This window comes from Balaenoptera physalus (assembly GCF_965194825.1).
Source record: "Balaenoptera physalus genome assembly, chromosome: X".
Taxonomy (NCBI): Eukaryota; Metazoa; Chordata; class Mammalia; order Artiodactyla; family Balaenopteridae; genus Balaenoptera; species Balaenoptera physalus.
In genome coordinates, this window is record NC_138903.1 from 11,758,770 (window position 1) to 11,779,909 (window position 21,140).

A 21,140-nucleotide genomic window follows, 5' to 3' on the forward strand; every position below is an offset into this window, starting at 1 on the left:
TGTTCCTGATCTAAGAGGTAACGCTTTCAGCTTTTCACTGTTGAGTATGATGTTAGCTGTGGGTTTGTCATAGATGGCCTTTATTATGTTGAGGTAGGTTCCCTCTGTACCCACTTTCTGTAGAGGTTTTATCATAAATGGGTGTTGAATTTTGTCAAAAGCTTTTTCTGCATCTGTTGAGATGATCATATAGTGTTTGTTCGTCACTGATCGATTTGTGGATATTGAAAAATCTTTGCAACCCTGGGATAAATCCCACTTGATCATGGTGTATCGTCCTTTTAATGTATTGTTGGATTCAGTTTGCTAGTATTTTGTTGAGGATTTTCGCATCTATGCTCATCAGTGATATTGGCCTGTAATTTTCTTGTGGTATCTTTGTCTGGTTTTGGTATGAGGGTGATGGTGGCCTCATGGAATGAGTTTGCGAGTGTTCCTCCTGCAGTTTTTTGGAATAGTTTCAGAATGATAGGTGTTAACTCTTCTCTAAATGTTTCATAGAATTTGCCTGTGAAGCCATCTAGTCCTGGATTTTGTTTGTTGATAGTTTTTGTGTGTGTGTGTCTTATTTTTTATTGAATTATAGTTGAATTACAATGTTGCATTAATTACTGCTGTACACCAAAGTGACTCAATTATAGATATATATACATTCTTTTTCGTATTCCTTTCCATTATGGTTTATCACAGGATATTGAATATAGTTCCCTGTGCTATACAGTAGGAGCTTGTTGTTTATCCATTCTATATATACCAGTTTGCATCTGCTAATCCCAAACTCCCGCTCCTACCCTCTCCCACCCCCCCCCCCACCCCCTTGGCAACCATGTCTGTTCTCTATGTCCCTGATTTTGTTTCTCTTTCATAGATAGGTGTCATATTTTATTTTATTTTTTACTTCTTTCAAGTCACTTAACCTATTATTTTACTTTTTTAAAATTAATTTTTATTGGAGTATAGTTGCTTTACATGTCATATTTTAGATTGCACATGTAAGTGATATCATATGGTATTTGTTTTTCTCTTTCCGACTTACTTCACTTAGTATGATAATCTCTAGTTACATCTGTGCTGTTGCAAATGGCATTATTTCGTTCTTTTTCATGGCTGAGTAATATTCCATTGTATATATGTACCACATCATCTTTTATCCATTCATCTCTTGATGGATATTTAGATTGTTTCCATGTCTTGGCTATTGTGAATAGTGCTGCTATGAACATAAGGGTGCATGTAACTTTTTAAATTAGAGTTTTCTCCAGTTATGTGCCCAGGAGTGGGATTGCTGGATCATATGGTAATTCTATTTTTAGTTTTCTGAGAAACCTCCATACTGTTTTCCACAGTGGCTGCACCGACTTACATTCCCACCAATGGCGTAGGAGGGTTCCCTTTTCTCCACATCCTCTCCAGCAGTTTGTCATTTGTAGACTTTTTAATAATGGCCATTCTGACCACTGTGCGATGGTACCTCTTTGTAGTATGTACCTTATTTGATTTGCATTTCTCTAATAGTTAGCCATATTGAGCATCTTTTCATGTGCCTATTGGCCCCCTGTATTTAGTTTTTGGAGAAATGTCTACTTCAGTCTTCTGCCAATTATTTGATTCCGTTGTTTGTTCTTTTGTTGTTGAGCTGTGTGAACTATTTGTATATTTTGGAAATTAAGCCCTTGACAGTCGCATCATTTGCAAATATTTTCTCCCATTTTGTAGGTTATCTTTTCGTTTCGTTTACAGTTTCCTTTGCTGTGCAGAAGCTTGTAAGTTTGATTAGGTCCCATTTGTTTATTTTTGCTTTTACTTCTATTGCCTTGAGAGACTGACCTAAGAAAACATTGGTACGATCTATGTCAGAATGTTTTGCCCCTGTTGTCTTCTAGACATTTTATGGTGTCATATCCTATGTTTAAGTCTTTAAGCCATTTTGAGTTTATTTTTGTGTATGGTGAGAGGTCGTGTTGTAACGTCATTGATTTACATGCGGCTGCCCAACTTTCCCAACACCACTTGCTGAAGAGTCTGTCTTTTTTCTGTTGTGTATTCTTGTCTCCTCTGTCGAAGATTAATCGACCATAGGTGTGTGGGTTTATTTTTGGCTCTCTGTTCTGTTCCATTGATCCATATGTCTGTTTTTGTGCCGGTGCCATGCTGTCTTGATTACTGTAGCTTTGTAGTATTGTCTGAAGTTTGGGATGGTTATGCTGTTAGAAGTCTTTTAATCACAGTTTCAACTTCAATACTTGTGATTGGTCTGTTCTTATTTTCTATTTCTTCCTGGTTCAGTCTTGGAAGATTTCACCTTTCTAAGAATTTGTCCATTTCTTCTAGGTTGTCCATTTTATTGGTAGATAATTGCTTGTAGTAGTCTCTTATGATCCTTTGTATTTCTGTGGTGTCAGTTGTAACTTCTTTTTTGTTTCTAATTTTATTGATTTGAGCCCTCTCCCTTTTTTTCTTGATGAGTCTGGCTAAAAGTTTATCAATTTTCTTTATCTTTTCAAAGAACCGTCCTTTAGTTTCATTGATCTTTTCTATTGTTTCCTTCATCTCTCTTTCATTTATTTCTGCTCTGACCTTTATGATTTCTTTCCTTCTACTACTTTGGATTTTGTTTGTTCTTCTTTCTGTAGTGGCTTTAGGTGTAACCTTAGGTTGTTTGAGATTTTTCTTGTTTCTTGAGGTAAGATTGTATTGCTATAAACTTCCCTCTTAGAACTCCTTTTGTTGCATCTCATAGGTTTTGGATTGTCGTGTTTTCGTTTTCATTTGTCTCTAGGTATTTTTTGATTTCCTCTTTGATTTCTTCAGTGATCCATTGGTTGTTTAGTAACATATTGTTTAGCCTCCATGTGTTTGTGTTTTTTCGTTATTTTGTTGTAGTCGATTTTTAATCTCATAGCATTGTGGTAGGAGAAGATGCTTGATATGGTTTTACTTTTCTTAAATTTACCGAGGCTTGCTTTGTGACCAAGCATGTGGTCTATCCTGGAGATTGTTCCATGTGCACTTGAGAAAAATATGTACTCTGCTGCTTTCAGATGGAACGTTCTATAAATATCAATTAAATCCATCTGGTCTGATGTGTCACATAAGGCCTGTGTTTCCTTATTGATCTTCTGCCTGTATGATCCGTCCATTGATGAAAGTGGGGTGTTAAAGTCCCCCACTATTATTGTGTTACTGTCGATTTCTCCTTTTATGGCTGTTAGCATTTGCCTTATATACTGAGGTGCTCCTTTGTTGGGTGCATGTACATTTACAATTGTTTTATCCTCTTCATGGCTTGATCCTTTGATCATTATGTAGTGTCCTTTTTTGTCTCTTGTAATAGTCTTTATTTTAAAGTCTATATTGTCTGATATGACAGTTGCTACTCCAGCTTTCTTCTGATTTCCATTTGCATGGAATACATTTTACCATCCCCTCACTTTCAGTCTGTATCTGTCCCTAGATCTGAAGTGGGTTTCTTTTAGACAGCATATATACGGGTCTTGTGTTTGTATCCATTCAGCCGGTCTATCTTTTGGTTGGAGCATTCAGTCCGTTTATATTTAAGGTAGTTACTGATATGTACTTACTGACGTTTTGTTAATTGTTTTGGCTTTGTTTTTGAAGGTCTTTTTTCTTCCCTTCCTCTTTTGTTCTCTTGTTACTTGATGTCTGTCTTTAGTGTTGTGTTTGGATTGCTTTTTCTTTTTTGTGTGTGTATCTGTTGTACATTTTTGGTTTGTGGTTCCCATGAGGTTTTGATATAGCAGTCTGTATATGTACAAGATTGCTTTAAGTTGCTGGTCTGTTAATTTCCAGTGCATTTCCAATATTCTGCATTCGTACTCTCCTCTTCCCATGATGGCTGGTTTTGATATCATACTTGTGTGTGGGTGATTTCCTACCTTTGTTTTATGTTTGCCTTTACCGATGAGCTTTCCCATTCATAATTTTCTTGATTCTAGTTGTGGCCTTTTCTTTTCCGCCTAGAGAAGTTCCTTTAGGATTTGTTGTAAAGCTGGTTTGGTGATGCTGAATTCTCTTAGCTCTTGCTTGTCTGTAAAACTTTTGATTTCTCCATTGAATCTGAATGAGAGCCTTGCTGGGTAGAGTATTCTTGGTTGTAGGTTTTTCTCTTTTATCACTTTAAATATATCTTGCCATTCCCTTCTGGCCTGCAGAGTTTCTGCTGAAAAATCAGCTGGTAACCTTATGGGGATTCCCTTGTATGTTATTTGCTGCTTTTCTCTGTTGCTTTTAATATTTTCTCTTTGTCTTAATTTTTTGGTCACTTTGATTAATATGTGTCTCGGTGTGTTCCTCCTTGGGTTTATCCTGTATGGGACTCTCTGTGCCTCCTGGACTTGAGTGAGTGTTTCCTTTCCCATGTTAGGCAAGTTTTTGGCTGTTAGCTCTTCACATATTTTCTCAGCCCCTTTCTCTCTCTCTTCTCCTCCTGGGACCCCTTTAATGCCAATGTTGTGGATTTAATGTTGTCCTAGAAGTCTCTTAGACTGGCCTCATTTCTTTTCATTCTTCTTTCTTTATTCTGTTCCTCAGCAGTGATTTCCACCAATTTGTTTTCCAGCTCACTTATTCGTTCTACTGCCTCATTTATTCTGCTATTGATTCCTTCTAGTGTAGTTTTCATTTCAGTTATTGTATTGTTCATCTCTGTTCATTAAAGCTTCTAACTCTTTATTAAACATTTCTTGTATCCTCTTGGTCTGTGTCTCCATTGTTTTTCCTCTTGGTCTTGGATCATCTTTACTATCATTACTTTGAACTCTTTTTCAGGTAGGTTGCCTATCTCCACTTCACTTAGTTGTTCTTCTGGGGTTTTATCTTGTTCCTTAGTCTGGAAGATATTTCTCTGCTGTCTGGTATTGTCTCACTTGCTGTGTTTTTGTGGTTTCCATTCCTCAGGCCGTAGGACTGTAATTATTCTTGGTTCTGGTGTCTGTCCCCTGGTGGGTGAGGTTGGTCCAGGGGCTTGTGCAGGCTTTCTGGTGGGAGGAACTGGTGCCTGCACACTGGTGGGTGGAGCTGTGTCATGTCCCCCTCGTGGGCAGGGCCATGTCAAGGGGTGTGTTTATAGGTGGCTGTTGGCTCAGGACAACTTTAGACAGCCTGTCTCCTGAGGGGTGGGACTGTGTTCCCACCCTGTTCATTGTTTGGCCTGAGGCGTCCCAGGACTGGATCCTGCAGGCTGTTGGGTGGGGCCAAAATGGAGACCCCCGGGAGAGCTCACGCCCAAGAGTTTTCCTTTGGCCCCCACGGTGAGCCACAGCCGACCCCCACCTCTCCCGGAGACCCTAGAGTACCTGCAGGTAGGTCTGGCCCAGGCTCTTATGGAGTCACTGCTTTGCCCTGGTCCCAGTGCACATGAAACCTTGTGTGCGGCCTCCAAGAGGGCCGTCTGTTTCTCTCCGTCCTGAGGAGCTCCTGCACTCAAGCCCAACTGGCCTAGAAAGCCAAGTGCTCTGGGGGCTCCACCTCCTGATGCCAGATCCCCAGGCTGGGGAGCCTGATGTGGGGCTCCAGACTCTCACTCATATGGGAGAACCTCTGTGATATAATTATTTTCCAGTTTGTGGATCGCCCATCTGGAAGGTATGGGATTTGATTATAATGCAGAAGTGAACTTCCTACTGTCTCACTGTGGCTTTGGATGTAGAATATCTTTTTTGGAAGGTTCAAGTCTTTTTTGTCAGTGGTTGTTCAGCAGTTAGTTGTGATTTTGGTGTTTTCGTGAGGGGAGGTGAGCTGAAGTCTTTTTACTCCACCATCTTGTCTCTCCTGCCAGTCCTGAAGAAACATTTTAAAACTGTCCGAATTTGCCCCTCCAGATTGTACCGGGCTTACCTTGCCCTCTGACTGCTGGTCAGGTGTGCCGAGTGCCTTCAAGCACTGGGAGGGAGGGAGGAGAGAGGTCAAGGTTGTTTGCCCTCTCTGCCACCTCCATGTACAGTGTCCTGGGCTGGCCCTGCGCCTTTCAGCCATGCAAGAGCCCAGTGCTTGTGGGATGGCCTCTCTAGCATTCTGTACCAGCTCGCTCTCTCCAGTTCTGGGAGTTCCTCCCTCCCCGGCCCTCTAGGCGCAAGGGCTACAAACAGCATGTCGCTGTTAGTAGCCTAGGGAACTATGCCATCCTTTGTGCCTAGGGACTCAGCCTAAGTCAGTCTTTATTGAAGGGTTCTCCGATGACCTGAATTGGGCGTGCCATCTGTTTTCTGCCTGGACCCTGAGAGCCGCTGACAGATGCACAGATCGAATTGGACCTCAGGGCAGTGACAGTTTTTGATAGAGCACTCCTTATCTGCCTCTGTAGGGAGAAGAGGCGGGCTTTCAAGTTAATTTGAGGACTTGAAAGAATTGTATTACATGGAGAAGGACGTGAGAATAGTAAAATTTGCATTTATGTGCGTTACATTATTTTGTTTTGAGATTTGTGAGTCAGAATTGCTTGTAGTCCATTTGATAGAATTAATACAATATTGTATGCATACAAAAAAAGGAAGAACAATTTGAAACTTGTTTGGCTGCTTTTAAAAGTCAAGTGACGGGACTTCCCTGGTGGCGCAGTGGTTGAGAAATCTGCCTGTCAATGCAGGGGACACGGGTTCGAGCCCTCATCGGGGAGGATCCCACATGCCGCGGAGCAACTAAGCCTGTGTGCCACAACTACTGAGCCTGCGCTCTAGAGCCCGTGCGCCACAACTGCTGAGCCCGCGTGCCACAACTACTGAAGCCTGCACGCCTAGAGCCCATGCTCCACAACGGGAGAAGCCACCGCAATGGGAAGCCTGCGGACCACAACGAAGAGTAGCCCCCGCTCGCCACAGCTAGAGAAGGCTCGCGCGCAGCAATGAAGACCCAACACAGCCAAAGAATAAAAATAAAATTAAAAAAAAAAAAAAAAAGTCAAGCGACAAGTTAGAAAGAGAAAGACAAATATAATATTGCTTATGTGAAATCTTGAAAAACGGTACAGATGTGACCTTATTTGCAAAGCAGAAATAGAGACACAGATGTAGAAAACAAACTTACGGTTGCCAAGGGGGAAAGGGGGTGTGGGATGAATTGGGAGATTGGGATTGACATATATACACTACTATGTATAAAAGAGGTAACTAATGAGAACTGACTGTATAGCACAGGGAACTCTACTCAGTGCTCTGGGGTGACCTAAATGGGACGGAAATCCAAAAAAGAGTGGGTATATGTATAACTGACTCACTTTGCTGTACAGCAGAAACTAACACAACATTGTAAAGCAGCTGTACCTCAATTTAAAAAAAAATAGGTAAACAATAAGGACCTACTGTATAGCACAGGAAAGAATACTCAATATCTTGTGATAACCTATAATGGAAAAGAATCTGAAAAAGAATATATATTATGTATATGTATAACTTAGTCACTTTGCTGTACACTTGGAACTAACACAACATTGTAAATTAACTAAACTTCAATTAAAAAAAAAAAAAAAAGTCAAGCGAAATGAGAGCACTTCAGGTTGGTAACGGCCAGGCTCTTCTACCTTCTTAGGCATAGCTCAGCCATCTCCTGAACTGCTGATTTTTCAGAAAGAATTAAAGAAAGCAGAAAATGCTATCACCTTGGAGCATAAGGAGTTTGAAACCCAGAAACAAGCTCTGCAGAAACAGCTGCAAAGTGAAGTGAGTATTTCTCCTTGAGCACCCAGGGGTCAGGCCAGTCCACTGCGTAGACGTGTGAACTTGGCACACGCCACACTGGTGTAAGTGGGATTTATTTTAACATCAGAGATCCCTCAAGGTGCTAAAGGGTGTCCTTTCTCATCTGAGAGAACTGTCCAGTGGTCATGTGACTTTATATTCATAATAGTCACAAAATCCAGAGGCAAGCAAACTCACTTAAACACAACATTTTCCAAGTCCTGATGGTGCCCACAGTGGAAGTGTCTCGATTCTCACCCTGTGACTTGGAAATACTGCTGCCCTCACTCTGGTGTCTGCCCATGCCCTGGAGTCGCTGCTCTGACATGCGTGTAAGAAGAAATGGAAACTTGTGTTATCGGTCGTCATTTTTAAGGGACCCTGTGGGTTACGGGTGTAAAGCTGCTCAAAACTGGCAAAACAAAAAAAGAAAATAAGCCCAATGAGAGAATTGTTCCCTTTGAAGTGAGCTGTGATTTGTTTTACGTTGATTTCTTTTTCTTCTCTAATTCCCTGCAGATTGAGCACTCCGCCCAGCTGAAGGCCCAGATATTAGAATATGATGCTTCTGTCAAGAGGTTAACTGTGCAGGTTACCGATTTAAAATTGCAACTGAAACAAACTCAGATAGGTTAGAGGCAGTTTTAAACTGTGTGTGTGTGTGTGTGTGTGTAAAACTTCTGACATTTGTGGAAATGTAATAATTGTTACTCGTTGAATTTTTAGTAATTCTCATAGTAGGGGTAAAGCCATAGAGACATGGGCCATCTTAGAAGTCAAACTCCGTGTCCGTTTCATGGATACCAGCCAGGTCGTCAGCTAAAGTGACTTGCTTTCACAGGTGCCCCATGCTTGGGGGAGCCTCATACCCCAGATAGGAAAGGTGTGGTAGTGATGCAGAGGCCCCCAAATTCATCCTGGACCTAGGCTTTCCTTTTTTATTTGCTACCCTGGTAATAAGAGCGGTCTACTCTTCAGTGGTTTTATATACTCCTTGACAAGTGTATACACCTGTGGGAGAAGGCAGAGTGCCCTGGCAGAAAGAGCACTGCTTCTGGAATCAGAAAATTGGTTTTGTACCCCAATTTTGAAGTTAGTTGTTTGGCCTTGGACATGTTGCTTTTAACTTCCTTGGGCCTCAGTTTCCCCCTTTGTAATGAGGATGATAATACCTTCTGTGCCATGGAGGACGAAGGGGAAAGGTGATTGGCTCCAGTACAGTGCCTGGGGCATATAAAACACTGGGGAAATGGCCACTGCTATCATCTTATTACTATGTTTTCCTGTGGATGCATGACATCTGCCCCTGCTCCTTCGTAACAAGTGTTCCTAGGCTTAGACACTTTCTTTAGCTGCTTTCAAGCTCAGTGGAAGTTCCTGAGTGTTCGTGATTTTGAGCCTTCCTCAGTTCCTTCTTCCCACTCAGGCCCTTGGCCCCTTCTCCCCACGCCAGTTTTATTTTGGTCTCTTTACTCATCTCTGCTCTTTCCCGTTCCTCATTTTGTCTCCACAATTCTGCATTTGCCAGACTGCCCACAGCTGAAACCTGTACCAAGCTCGTATCATTAGAAATAGTTTAATGAGGGTGGAAGCCTCTGGAGCATGGGCATCACAAGCATCTGTCCATGGCATCATCAAGATGGCCTTGCAGGAGCGGAGTGGTCACATTTGCTGGCTTTGCATTAGGCCAGCGCAGTGGCTCGATGCCTCGCTAACTGGGGGATTCAGCCGCAGCCCCCCATCCGTGACATGGGAGCCGTGAGAGTTCTGGGCCCACAGTGGTGGCCTGACCACGTGTCCTCCTTATCTGAGACTCAGGCCGTATGCAGTGGATTTTGCCGCAGCCCTGGGAGTTCGGGGGCGGCATCCTGTAGTGAGACACATTCATTATTTTGAAGTCAAATGTGTGAACATTCATGCTGGGTGAAATAATTAAAGATTATAAATGGGTTTATATCAGCTCAGGTCAGGTTTTTCCACCACATGAGTTCAAGTCTGGTTAGGCTTTGTCCCCTAATACATTGTAAATACCTTTTTAGTTCTCAAAGCTTTTAGATTTCAGGGTCGTGCATAATGGATTGTGAAATAATAACATGCGTTACAAATGAAGGCATATGAAGCAGTAGCTGGTACACATAAGCTCTCAAGTAAATGTTAATTACTGTTATAACTGTGGTTTCACAAACTTTTCTTTTTTTAGTTTTATTTATTGAAGTATAGTTGATTAACAATGTTAATTTCTGCTGTACAGCAGAGTGATTCAGTTACACGTATATATATATTCTTTTTGATATTATTTTCCATTATGGTTTATCATAGGATACTGAATATAGTTCCCTGTGCTATACAGTAGGACCTTGTTATTTATCCATTCCGTATATAATAGCTTACATCTGCTAACCCCAACCTTCCATTCCATCCCTCCCCCAAACCCCTCCCTCTTGGCAACCACAAGTCTGTTCTCTTTGTCTGTGAGTCTGTTTCTGTTTCATAAATATGACAGAATTGAACACATCTTAGATTCCACATGTGGTATCACATGGTATTTGTTTTCTCTTTCTGACTTACTTCACTTGGTATGATATTCTCTAGTTGCATCCATGTTGCTGCAAGTGGCGTTATTTTGTTTTGTATTTTTTTTACAGCTGAGTGATATTCCTCTGTGTGTGTGTGTGTGTGTGTGTGTGTGTGTGTGTGTGTGTGTGTATACCACATCTTTATCCATTCATCTGTTGATGGACATTTAGGTTTCCATGTCTTGGCTATTGTAAATAGTGCTGCTATGAACATATGGGTGCATGTATCTTTTTGGATTAGAGTTTTGTCTGTATACGTGCCCAGGAGTGGGATTGCTGGTTCATATGGTAATTCTATTTTTACTTTACTGAGGAACCTCCATACTGTTTTCCATATCGGCTGTACCAACCTACATTCCCACCAACAGTGTAGGAGGGTTCCCTTTTCTCCACACCCTTTCCAGCATTTGTTATTTGTAGACTTTTTTTTTTTTTGTAGACTTTAATGATGGCTATTCTGACTGGTGTGAGGTGGTACCTCATTGTAGTTTTGATTTGAATTTCTCTAATGTTGAGTGTCTTTTCATGTGCCTATTGGCCATTTGTATTTCTTCTTTGGAGAAATGTCTACATAGGTCTTCCGCCAATTTTTCGATTGGGTTGTTTGTTTTTTTGTTGTTGAACTGTATGAGCTGTGTGTATATTTTGGAAATTAAGTCCTTGTTGGTCGCATCGTTATCAAATATTTTCTCCCATTCTGTGGGTTGGCTTTTGTTTTATGGTTTCCTTTGCTGTGCAGAAGCTTGTAAGTTTGATTAGGTCCTGTTTGTTTATTTTTGCTTTTATTTCTGTTGCCTTCGGAGACTGACCTAAGAAAACATTGGTACGATTTATGTCAGAGAATGTTTTGCCTGTGTTCTCTTCTAGACGTTTTATGGTGTCATGTGTTATGTTTAAGTCTTTAAGCCATTTTGAGTTTATTTTTGTGTATGGTGAGAGGGTGTGTTCTGACTTCATTGATTTACATGTGGCTGTCCAACTTTCCCAACACCACTTGCTGAAGAGTCTGTCCTTTTTCCATTGTATAAGTAGATTCTTGCCTCTTTTGTCAAAGATTAATTGACCGTAGGTGTGTGGGTTTATTTCTGGGCTCTTTATTCTGTTCCATTGATCCATGTCTGTTTTTGTCCCAATACCATGCTGTTTTGATTACTGTAGCTTTGTAGTATTGTCTGAAGTCTGGGAGGGTAATGCTTCCTGCTTTGTGTTTTTGCCTTAGGATTGCTTTGGCAATTCTGGGTTTTTTATGGTTCCATATAAATTTTAGGATTATCTGTTCTAGTTGTGTGAAAAATGTCATGGGTCATTTGATAGGGATTGCATTAAATCTGTAGATTGCTTTGGGTAGTATGGCCATTTTAACAACCTTCTTCCAATCCGAGAGCATGGGATATCATTCTGTTTCTTTGAGTTATCTTCAGTTTTCTTTACTAATGTTTCATAATTCTCAGCGTATAAGTCTTTCACCTCCTTGGTCAGGTTCATTCCTAAGTATTTTACTTTTTGAGGTGTGATTTTGAAAGGTATTGTTTTTTTACATTCCCTTCTGATGTTTCATTGTTAGTGTAAAGAAATGCAACAGATTTCTGTATGTTAATCTTGTATCCTGCTACCTTGCTGAATTCGTTTATCAGTTCTAGTAGTTTTTGTGTGGTGTCTTTAGGGTTTTCTGTATATAGTATCATGTCACCTGCATATAGTGACAATTTTACCTTTTCCCTTCCAATTTGGATATCTTTTATTTCTTTGTCTTGTATGATTGCTGTGGCTAGGACTTTCAGTACTGTGTTGACTAGAAGGGGTGAGAGTGGGCATCCTTGAGTTGTTCCAGATTTTAGCAGGAAGGCTTTCAGCTTTTCACTGTTGAGTATTACATTGGCTGTGGGTTTGTCATAAATAGCTTTTATTATGTTGAGACATGCTCCCTCTATACCCACTTTGGTGAGAGTTTTTATCATGAATGGATGTTGAATTTTGTCAGATGCTTTTTCTGCATCTACTGAGATGACCATGTGGTTTTTGTCTTTTCTTTTGTTGATGTGGTATATCACATTGATTGATTTGTGTATGTTGAACCATCCTTGTGAAGTTGGGATGAATCCCACTTGCTCATGGTGTATGATTTTTTTTATGTGTTGTTGGATTCGGTTTGCTAATAGTTTGTTGAGGATTTTTGCATCTATATTCATCAGAGATATTGGCCTGAAGTTTTCTTTTTTGGCAGTGTCTTTGTCTGGTTTTGGTATCAGGGTGATGGTGGCTTCATAGAATGTCTTTGGGAGTGTTCCCTCCTCCTCAAATTTTTGGAAGAGTTTGAGAAGGATCAGTATAAGTTGTTCTTTGTATGTTTGGTAGAACTTGCCTGTGAAGCCCTCTGGTCCTGGACTTTTGTTTGTAGGGAGTTTGTTGACTACAGATTCTATTTCACTTCTAGTATCCGTCTGTTGAAATTACTTATTTCTTCTTGATTCCATTTTGGTGGGCTATATGTTTCTAGAAAGTTGTCCAGTTCTTCCAGGTTGTCAAATTTGTTAGCATATAATTGTTCACAGTATTCCCTTAGGGTTTTTTGTATTTCTGTGGTATTGGTTGTTATATCTCCTTTTTCCTTTCTTTATTTTGTTTCTTTAGGTTCTCTCTCTTTTCTTCTTGGTGAGCCTGGCCAGAGGTTTGTCAATCTTGTTTACCCTTTCAAAGAACCAGTTCTTGGTTTTATTGACTTTTTCTATTTTTTTAATCTCTATTTTATTTATTTTCTCTCTCATCTTTATTATTTCCTTCCTTCTGCTGACTTTAGGTTTTGTTTGTTCTTCTTTTTCTAATTTTTTTAAGTGGTAGGTTAGGTTTTTTATTTGACATCTTTCTCGTTGTTTTTTTTTTTAAGGAAGGCCTGTATTGCTATGAACTTCCCTCTAAGAACTGCTTTTGCTATGTCCCATAGATTTTTTATGGTTCTGTTTTCATTGTCATTTGTTTCGAGGTATTTTTTAATTTCCTCTTTGACTTCATCATTGATCCATTTTTTAGTAGCATATTGTTTAGTCTCCATGTAATCGTTTTTTCTCATTTCTTTTTCTGTGGTTGATTTCTAGTTTCATGCCATTGTAGTCAGAAAAGATGCTTGAGATAATCTCTGTACTCTTATATTTGTTGAGGCTTTTTTTTGTGCCCTAGTATGTGGTCAATCCTAGAGAATGTTCCATGTGCACTTGTGAAGAATGTGTATTCTGGCTTTCTTTTTGTTTTGTTTTGTTTTGGATGTAGTGTTCTGAAACTATCAGTTAAGTCTAACTGTTCTATTGTGTTGTTTAGTATCTCTATTGCCTTACTGACTTTTTTTTTTGTCTACAAGATCTGTCCATTGATGTGAGTGGGATGTTAAAGTCTCCTACTATTATTGTATTCTTGTCAGTTTCTCCCTTTATGTCTGTTAGTATTTGTTTTATGTACTTGGGTCCTCCTGTATTAGGTGCATACATGTTGATGTCTGTAAAATCCTCTTCTTGTATTGATCCTTTTATCACTGTATAGTGTCCTCCTTTATCTTTCTTTATGGCCTTTGTTTTAAAGTCTATTTTGTCTGATGTGAATATTGCAACCCCTGCTTTCTTGTCATTTCCGTTTGAATGAAATATCTTTTTCCATACCCTCACTTTCAATCTATGTGTGTCCTTTGCTGTAAAGTGGGTCTCTTGTAGTCAGCCTATTGTAGGCTCTTGTTTTCTTTTTAATCCAATCTGCCACTTTGTGTCTTTTGATTGGAGCATTCAGTCTGTTTACATTTAAGATGATTATTGATAGATATGTATTTATTGCAATTTTAAGCCTTGTTTTCCCATTGATTTTATATTTCTTTGTCCATTTGTTTTTGTTTTTCCTTGTGTGGTTTGATGATTTTCTTTTGTATTATGCTTATGTTCTCTTGTTTTTGTTTTTTGTGAATCTGTTGTATATTTTTGATTTGTGGTTACCCTGTTTTCAAGTATGTTAACCCCATTCTGTATCTACTTGCCTTAGACTGGTAGCCATATAGGCTGAAACGCATTCTAGGAAATGAAAAAATAATCTACATTTTCTTAATCTCCTCCCCAACATTTCAAGATTTTGATGTCCTCTATTACATCTTTATGTTCATTCTTTTGCTGTTCATTATGGTTATTGTCATTTCACAGAAATTTTTTGATTCTTTTTTAATCTGTGTACTGGTTTATTTAGTTGATTTGCTTTCCTCTTTTCTATTTAGAGAAGACCTTTCAATGTTTCCTTTAGGATAGGTTTAGTGTTGCTGTATTCTTTTAGTTTTCACTTGTCTGAGAAATTCTTAATCTCTCCTTGTATTCTAAATGATAATCTTGCTGGGTAGAGTATCCTAGGTTGCAGATTTTTCCATTTCAGGACTTCGAATCAGTCTCTCGCCACTGCCTTCTGGCCTGCAGTGTTTGTGTAGAGAAGTCAGCTGATAGCTTTATGGGGGTTCCCTTGTAATTAACTCCTTGTTTTTCTCTTGCTGCTGTTAGCATCTTCCCTTTAACTTTTACCATTTTTATTATAATATGTCTTGCTATAGGTCTCTTTGGGTTTACGTTGCTTGGGACCCTCTGTGCTTCCTGCACCTGGATATCTGTTTACTTCTTGAGGTTTGAGAAGTTTTCAGCCGTAGTTTCTTCAAATACATTTTCGATCCCCTTTTCTCTTTCTTCCACTTCTGGAATCCCTATTATGCATAGATTGGCATGCTTTATATTGCCTCATAGTTCTCTTATATTGGTTTCATTTTTTTTTTCATTTTGCTTTCTGTCTGCTGTCCTGATTGGGTGATTTCCATTATTCTATCTTGCAGATCACTTATTCGTTCTTCTGCATTATTTGTTTTGTTGTGGCCATGCTGCACAGCTTGCGGGATCTTAGTTTCCTGACCAGGGATTGAACCTGCACCCTCGGCAGTGAAAGCGCGGAGTCTTAACCACTGCACCACCAGGGAATTGCCTGTTCTTTTGCATTATTCATTCTACTATTCATTGCCTTTAGTTCAGTTTTCGTCTCGGCAAATGAGTTTTCTAATTTTTCTTGGTTCCTCTTTATAGTTTCTAGTTCCTTTTTACAGTACTCTGCATTTTTGTCGATATCCTTTCTTAATTCTTTCAATATTTTCCTTATCTCCTTTTTGAAATCGGTGTCTATTAAACTGAAGAGATCTGTTTCTTTGTTCTTTTAGGGGAATTTTCTTGGTCTTTTAACTGGGAGTGGTTCCTCTGCTTCTTCATTTTGCTTATATTTCTCTTATTCTGTGAGTTCAGGAGAATCAGTTATCTACTGTGGTCTTAGAGGGCTATTTATATGTGGCATCATCCCTGTGTAGCGTCTGCGGGTTTAATATTTTTTTGGCATGAGAGCTGTTTTTAGTATGGATGCCTGTCTCCTCTTCCCTCAACGTGTGCTGCTCATTATCCCCTTGATAAGAGGGGGTGTGCAGACGCGGCAGCTGCTGCCCAGTCCCGGAGTGCTCGGCAGCAGTGGGGTCTCGTGCACCCCTGGAGCACACAGTGGGAGCAGAGGCAGCTTGCAACTGCTCCAGGAGCCTGGGAGGGCAGCTGTGGTGGCTTGCGACCACTCCTGGAGTCTGGGAGGGCAGCGGTGGTGGCAGCTGGAGACTGCTCCTGTAGCTCGTGTAGGTGGTGTCCTGCTGCCTTAGAGCATGCACAGCGAAGAAGGCTGCAGTGGCGGGTCCCACCCCTCCCCTCGCGCACCCCCAAAACAGTGGCGCCTGGCTTCCTCTGCATACACCCTCAGGTGTGGTTGCATCAGACTTCAGCCCCTTCAGGCTGTTTGCACGCAGCCCACCCCAGTCCTCTCCCCGGGTCTGATCTCCGAAGCGTGAGCTTCAGCACCCAGCCCCGGCCCATGCTGGCGGACGCGCATCTCAGGCTGGGGATCACAGGGCGGTGGCACAGACCTTTTGTGCAGGTCTCTCTCCATCCTAGCTGCTGCAGACTGGTTACTGCGTTCTCCTCCGAAGCTCTCTGTCTGTCCCGGCTGATCTCCACGCCGGGGAAGGGACTTGCTGGGGTGCAGGAACCTGGCCTCTTGCACAGCTCCCTCCCAGGGTGCAGGTCCTGTCCTGCTTCCTTTCTCACTTTCTTTTTTTTTTCTTTTTTCTTTTGTCCTACCTGCTTGCATGGAGATTTTCTTGCTCTTTCAGGTGTCTGAGGTCTTCTGCTAGCGTTCAGTAGATATTCTGTGAGAATCGTTCCACATGTAGATATATGTTTGATGTATTTGTGGGAGGAGGTGAACGTCATGTCCTGCTATTCCACCATCTTTTTTTTTTTTTTTAATTAATTTATTTATTTATGGCTGTGTTGGGTCTTCGTTTCTGTGCGAGGGCTTTCTCTAGTTGTGGCAAGCGGGGGCCACTCTTCATTGCGGTGCACGGGCCTCTCACTATCGCGGCCTCTCTTGTTGCAGAGCACAGGCTCCAGACGCGCAGGCTCAGTAATTGTGGCTCACGGGCCTAGCCGCTCCGCGGCATGTGGGATCTTCCCAGACCAGGGCTTGAACCCGTGTCCCCTGCATTGGCAGGCAGATTCTCAACCACTGCGCCACCAGGGAAGGCCCTATTCCACCATCTTGATGGCTCCCTCCACAAACTGTTTAATGTGCCAGTTTGCCCTTATTACTTTGATTTTTTAGAAAAGAAATTCTCAATATATTTTAATTTGATTCTCCACCTTTTCCCTTCCTGCCTCACACTGTCTGTCTGTTTGTAACCCGTAGCTCTGGAGAACGAAGTGTACCGCAACACGAAGCAGTCTTTGTTAAATCACTCCATCAGTGGGTTAATGAGTGGCAAGGAGGGACCTCGTGATGATGACATAAGCGGGGATTTCTTGAAAAATCCTCTGAGACAAGAGGAACTAATGGCAGGCCCAGTTATACCACAGATCCCCAGTTACCCAAATGCCAGCGTGGAGAGTAGTTCCCCCGATTCCGACCTTGAGTTCGTAGCCAATACCACGGCAAGGGTGAGAGAGCTGGAGCAAGAGGCCGAGCGCTTGGAAAAAGCTTTCCAAAACTACCATCGAAGGGTCAGTCGGTGCCCCGCCAAGAGCCCATCGGCAGCCAGGAGCCTGCCCTCCCTGCACCTGCTGAGAGCTCTCAAGAATGTTCCTGCACGTGCTCCTGAGAAGTGTGTTTTTGCAGAGGACAGAGTTGCCTCTCAGCAGCCTCTGTTGAATGCGCCTAGAGGGGACGAGAGTGAGGTATCTGAGGTGCCAGGCAGCACAGCCTCAAGGTCCCACAAGGACACGGCCTCTGGACGCCTCTCCTCCACTCCCCTCCCCAAAGCAAGGAGAAGCCTTGATAGTGAGATGTACCTGGAAGGTAAGCTACTGCCACAGGGGTTGCGGGATGCTCTGGATGTGGGTGGGTTGGTCCTCATCGGCCCTCTCCTCTGAGTGAGAGCGCAGCCAGGACGGCAGCAGGTCGTGGGAGCCGGGCCCAGGAGAGCCCTGCCTTTGGACCGCGGGCTCCTGGGGAACCACGGCGTCTCCCCCGAGTCACAGTTGCTGTGGGAGGCCATGGGATAGAGCATCAAGTGCCAGCGTTTTGCTTGGCGCAGAAAGGTGTTCAGAGACTGACAGTGGCTTTTCCTTGGCTGCGGGTTAGTTTCATGTGTTTCCTTGTTACTGCTGCAGTTTCATTCAGGTGCCTGAATTGTCCGTTCTGTGGATCATTTACACATACTCCACTGTTTGCAAGGATGATAGAGTTCATTTTCAAAGCAATAGAACTCTTTAGAAATCACACTGCTGTCTTCTCCACACAATCTGTAACATGCTCACCCTGGTTCCTCCTGCCTTGTAGGGCTGGGCCAGTCCCCCGCCGCTGTCCCCGGTCCCGACAGAATGCCGCAGCCTTCACCTGCCGAGTCCAGGCACAGCCTTTCCATGCACTCGCTCTCCAGCCCTGCGGGGCAGAAGGCCGGGTATGTACCACCTTCTGCCCAGCCTCTGCCAACGCTGGTTGCTGCCTACGATCTCAGTCATGGCGTGTTTGGGTCTTTTAGGTGATATTAAAGACTGTGTGGCAGTATAGAATTTGCAGTCAGATTGTGAGATGTGTGATCTTTGAGAATCATCTGAATTACCTGGGGGAAAAAAAGACTCCTTTTAGCAAATGAGTAATTTTTACTCGTTTGCTAAACTTGATGTATAGAATATGTACTATGGTATTAATAAGCGTTTGCATAGTTCCACGAATAGACTTGGTTTATAAAGATAAAACAGACGTACAGACTGCAAAACCAAATAAATTGAGTGTAAACTTAAAATAGTTTCATACATCATTAAAAAGCCACAAATATTTAGGCATTTAAATATAAGCAAATAAGGTTCCACTTTGTAAATCATTGAAATAAATTCGAAAGTGGTATTGGGTCCTAGGATATGATGGCTGGAGCAGGATGCGGTGGGTGTGTTGAGAAGCTCGGGGGAGGGAGGGGCAGGCTGGCATTCGAGTCACGTGGGGGGACTCCTGCCTGGGCCCAGTCCCCACGGCAGGAGATTCTGACTCCTTCATTCTGGGCTCAGGCCTAGGCATCTATGTGTTGATGCAGTTCTACTGTACAGAGTTGAAAACTGCCACATGTGCCTGTCCTGGTCCTCAAGTATGTAATAGTTTTTATATCACTCCTTCTGTGCTAAAGCCAAGAGGAGAGGCAGGACACACATGGGCCGAGGTAGGGCACTGTGGTGTGTTGCATCTTCAGCTGGCTCACGCTAAAGGTGTGCACAGCTTTTCAAAAACCTGTTTTCAAAAATTTTTTGTAGTTCTTAAAAAAAACAAAAAAAAAATTCCCTCCTAGGAACAGCCTTGTTATCGTCTGTGAACAGTTGGTAGTACCTACCTCACAGCATGAGGCGGTCTGGAGGAGTGACTGAGTTAAAGTGTATTAACTGTTTGGAATGACGCCTGGTGCGTGGAGAGCGCCCAGTGCACCGTAGCTCTTATTCTCTATGAGTCCACGAAAAATTAATTTTCTAAAGCATTTTCTCGAGTCACAAAAGGCTTTTTCATCACCCTGTGCTCTTGTGTCTTACATTATTAAAGCTTCACATTCTTGAATTTTATTCTTCCCATCCAGTCTTTATCAAAAACAAACAGAACTTCAAGACAAAAGTGAATTTTCAAATCCGGACAAGCTAGCTTTTAAGGATCGTGAGGAATTTGAACCACCTTTTGAATGTAAGTTTAAATATTAATACTTTTTATAAGTTCAAAATGTAGAAAGTTTAGTTTTGGCAAAACATACCCATTGTTATAAAAAAACAAAGCAGTTACAAATTAGGACATTTTTGTTTTGAGATAAAACCACACATACACGTACAGTGCCTCGTTTTTGTATCAGAAAGATTTTCAGGTTCTGAGTTCCATTTATTAAAAATTTCAGGATAACTAATTGCAAAGTCGGAGCTAAGCCCATAAGTGAATCCTTAATTTATGAAGTTTAGGATTGCCTCAGGTTTAAAATAAGTGACTTCTTAAAATTTGCTTTTTTTTTCCTCTTTTATGGAATGTGAAAAAGTTGTTATTATTGTTTTTTTGAATTATACTGATTGCATCAATTGCCTCAGATTGAGAAAACCCTTTCTTAGTTAGAGAGTGGAGGTAAAAGAGTATTAGCTTAAGAGTCTAGAAACTGGTGTCCTGACTTTGGCCCTGCCTTGTACTGAAGCAGGAGGCTCCGAGGTAGAACAGTCTAAGCTAAGGATGTAGAGTCAACCAGCTCTGAGGTTCTTTCCGGCTTGGCAAGTCTTGGTTTTTTTTTGGTTATAGAAGCTTTATTCATGATAGCCAGAAACTTGAAACAACCCAGGTATCCTTCAATTAGTGAATGGTTAAACAAATGATGGCAAATCTATACTGTGAACTACCACTCAGCAATTATGTGAAACAGACTATTGATATATGCAACAGTTTGCATGGATCTCCATGGAATTAGCTTAGTGAGAAAAATCAATCCCAAGATTACATACTATAATAGCTAGTTTATATAACATTCTTTTTTTTTATTGAAGTACAGTTGATGTACAATATTATAGAAGAAGTTACTATGTACACTATAGTGGCTCAGAATTTTTAGAGGTTATACTCCATTTATAGTTATTATGGAGTATTGGCTCTATTCCCTGTGTTATATTGGGAAGTCTTTTTTTTTTTCTTATTGGAGTATAGTTGATTTACAATGTGGAGCTAATTTCTGCTGTACAGCAAAGTGACTCAGTTATATGCATATATACATTTTTTTATATACTTTTCCATTATGGTTTATCCCAGGAGATCGGATATAGTTCCCTGTGCATATAGGACCTTGTTGTTTATTCATTCTAAATGTAATAGTTTGCATCTACTAACCCCAGACTCCTGGTCCATCCCTCTCCCTCCCCCCCTCCCCCTTGGCAACCACAAGTCTGTTCTCTATGTCTGTGAGTCTGTTTCTGTTTCATAGATAGATTCCTTTGTGCCATATTTTAGATTCCCCATTCAAGTAATATCATATGGAATTCGTCTTTCTCTTTCTGACGTACTTAGTATGATAATCTCTAGGTCCATCTATGTTGCTGCAGATGGCATTATTTTGTTCTTTTTTATGGCTGAGTGGTATTCCATTGTATATATGCACCACATCTTCTTTATCCATTCATCTGGCGATGGACATTTAGGTTGTTTCCTTGTCTTGGCTATTGTGAATAGTGCTGCTATGAACATAGGGGTGCATATATCTTTCTGGATTCGAGTTTTGTCTGGGTATATGCCCAGGAGTGGGATTGCTGGACCATATGGTAATTCCATTTTTAGTTTTCTAAGGAACTGC

The 21,140-nt window shown here is 41.4% G+C and overlaps 1 protein-coding gene across 6 annotated transcripts in view; it reads left to right on the forward strand.

Annotated features, from left to right (window-relative positions):
- The window catches only part of OFD1 (OFD1 centriole and centriolar satellite protein), a 61,903-nt gene that overhangs the window by 29,822 nt on the left and 10,941 nt on the right, over positions 1 to 21,140 (forward strand). For 5 of the 6 annotated variants that reach the window (XM_082446970.1, XM_082446973.1, XM_082446971.1 and 2 more), the window contains 5 exons: positions 7,543 to 7,673; positions 8,211 to 8,322; positions 17,042 to 17,647; positions 18,131 to 18,251; positions 19,410 to 19,510. In XM_082446970.1, coding sequence (XP_082303096.1) covers positions 7,543 to 7,673; positions 8,211 to 8,322; positions 17,042 to 17,647; positions 18,131 to 18,251; positions 19,410 to 19,510 — 1,071 coding nt within the window. The remainder of the gene's footprint in view (positions 1 to 7,542; positions 7,674 to 8,210; positions 8,323 to 17,041; positions 17,648 to 18,130; positions 18,252 to 19,409; positions 19,511 to 21,140) is intronic. The other variant, XM_082446974.1, reaches the window with a different exon arrangement.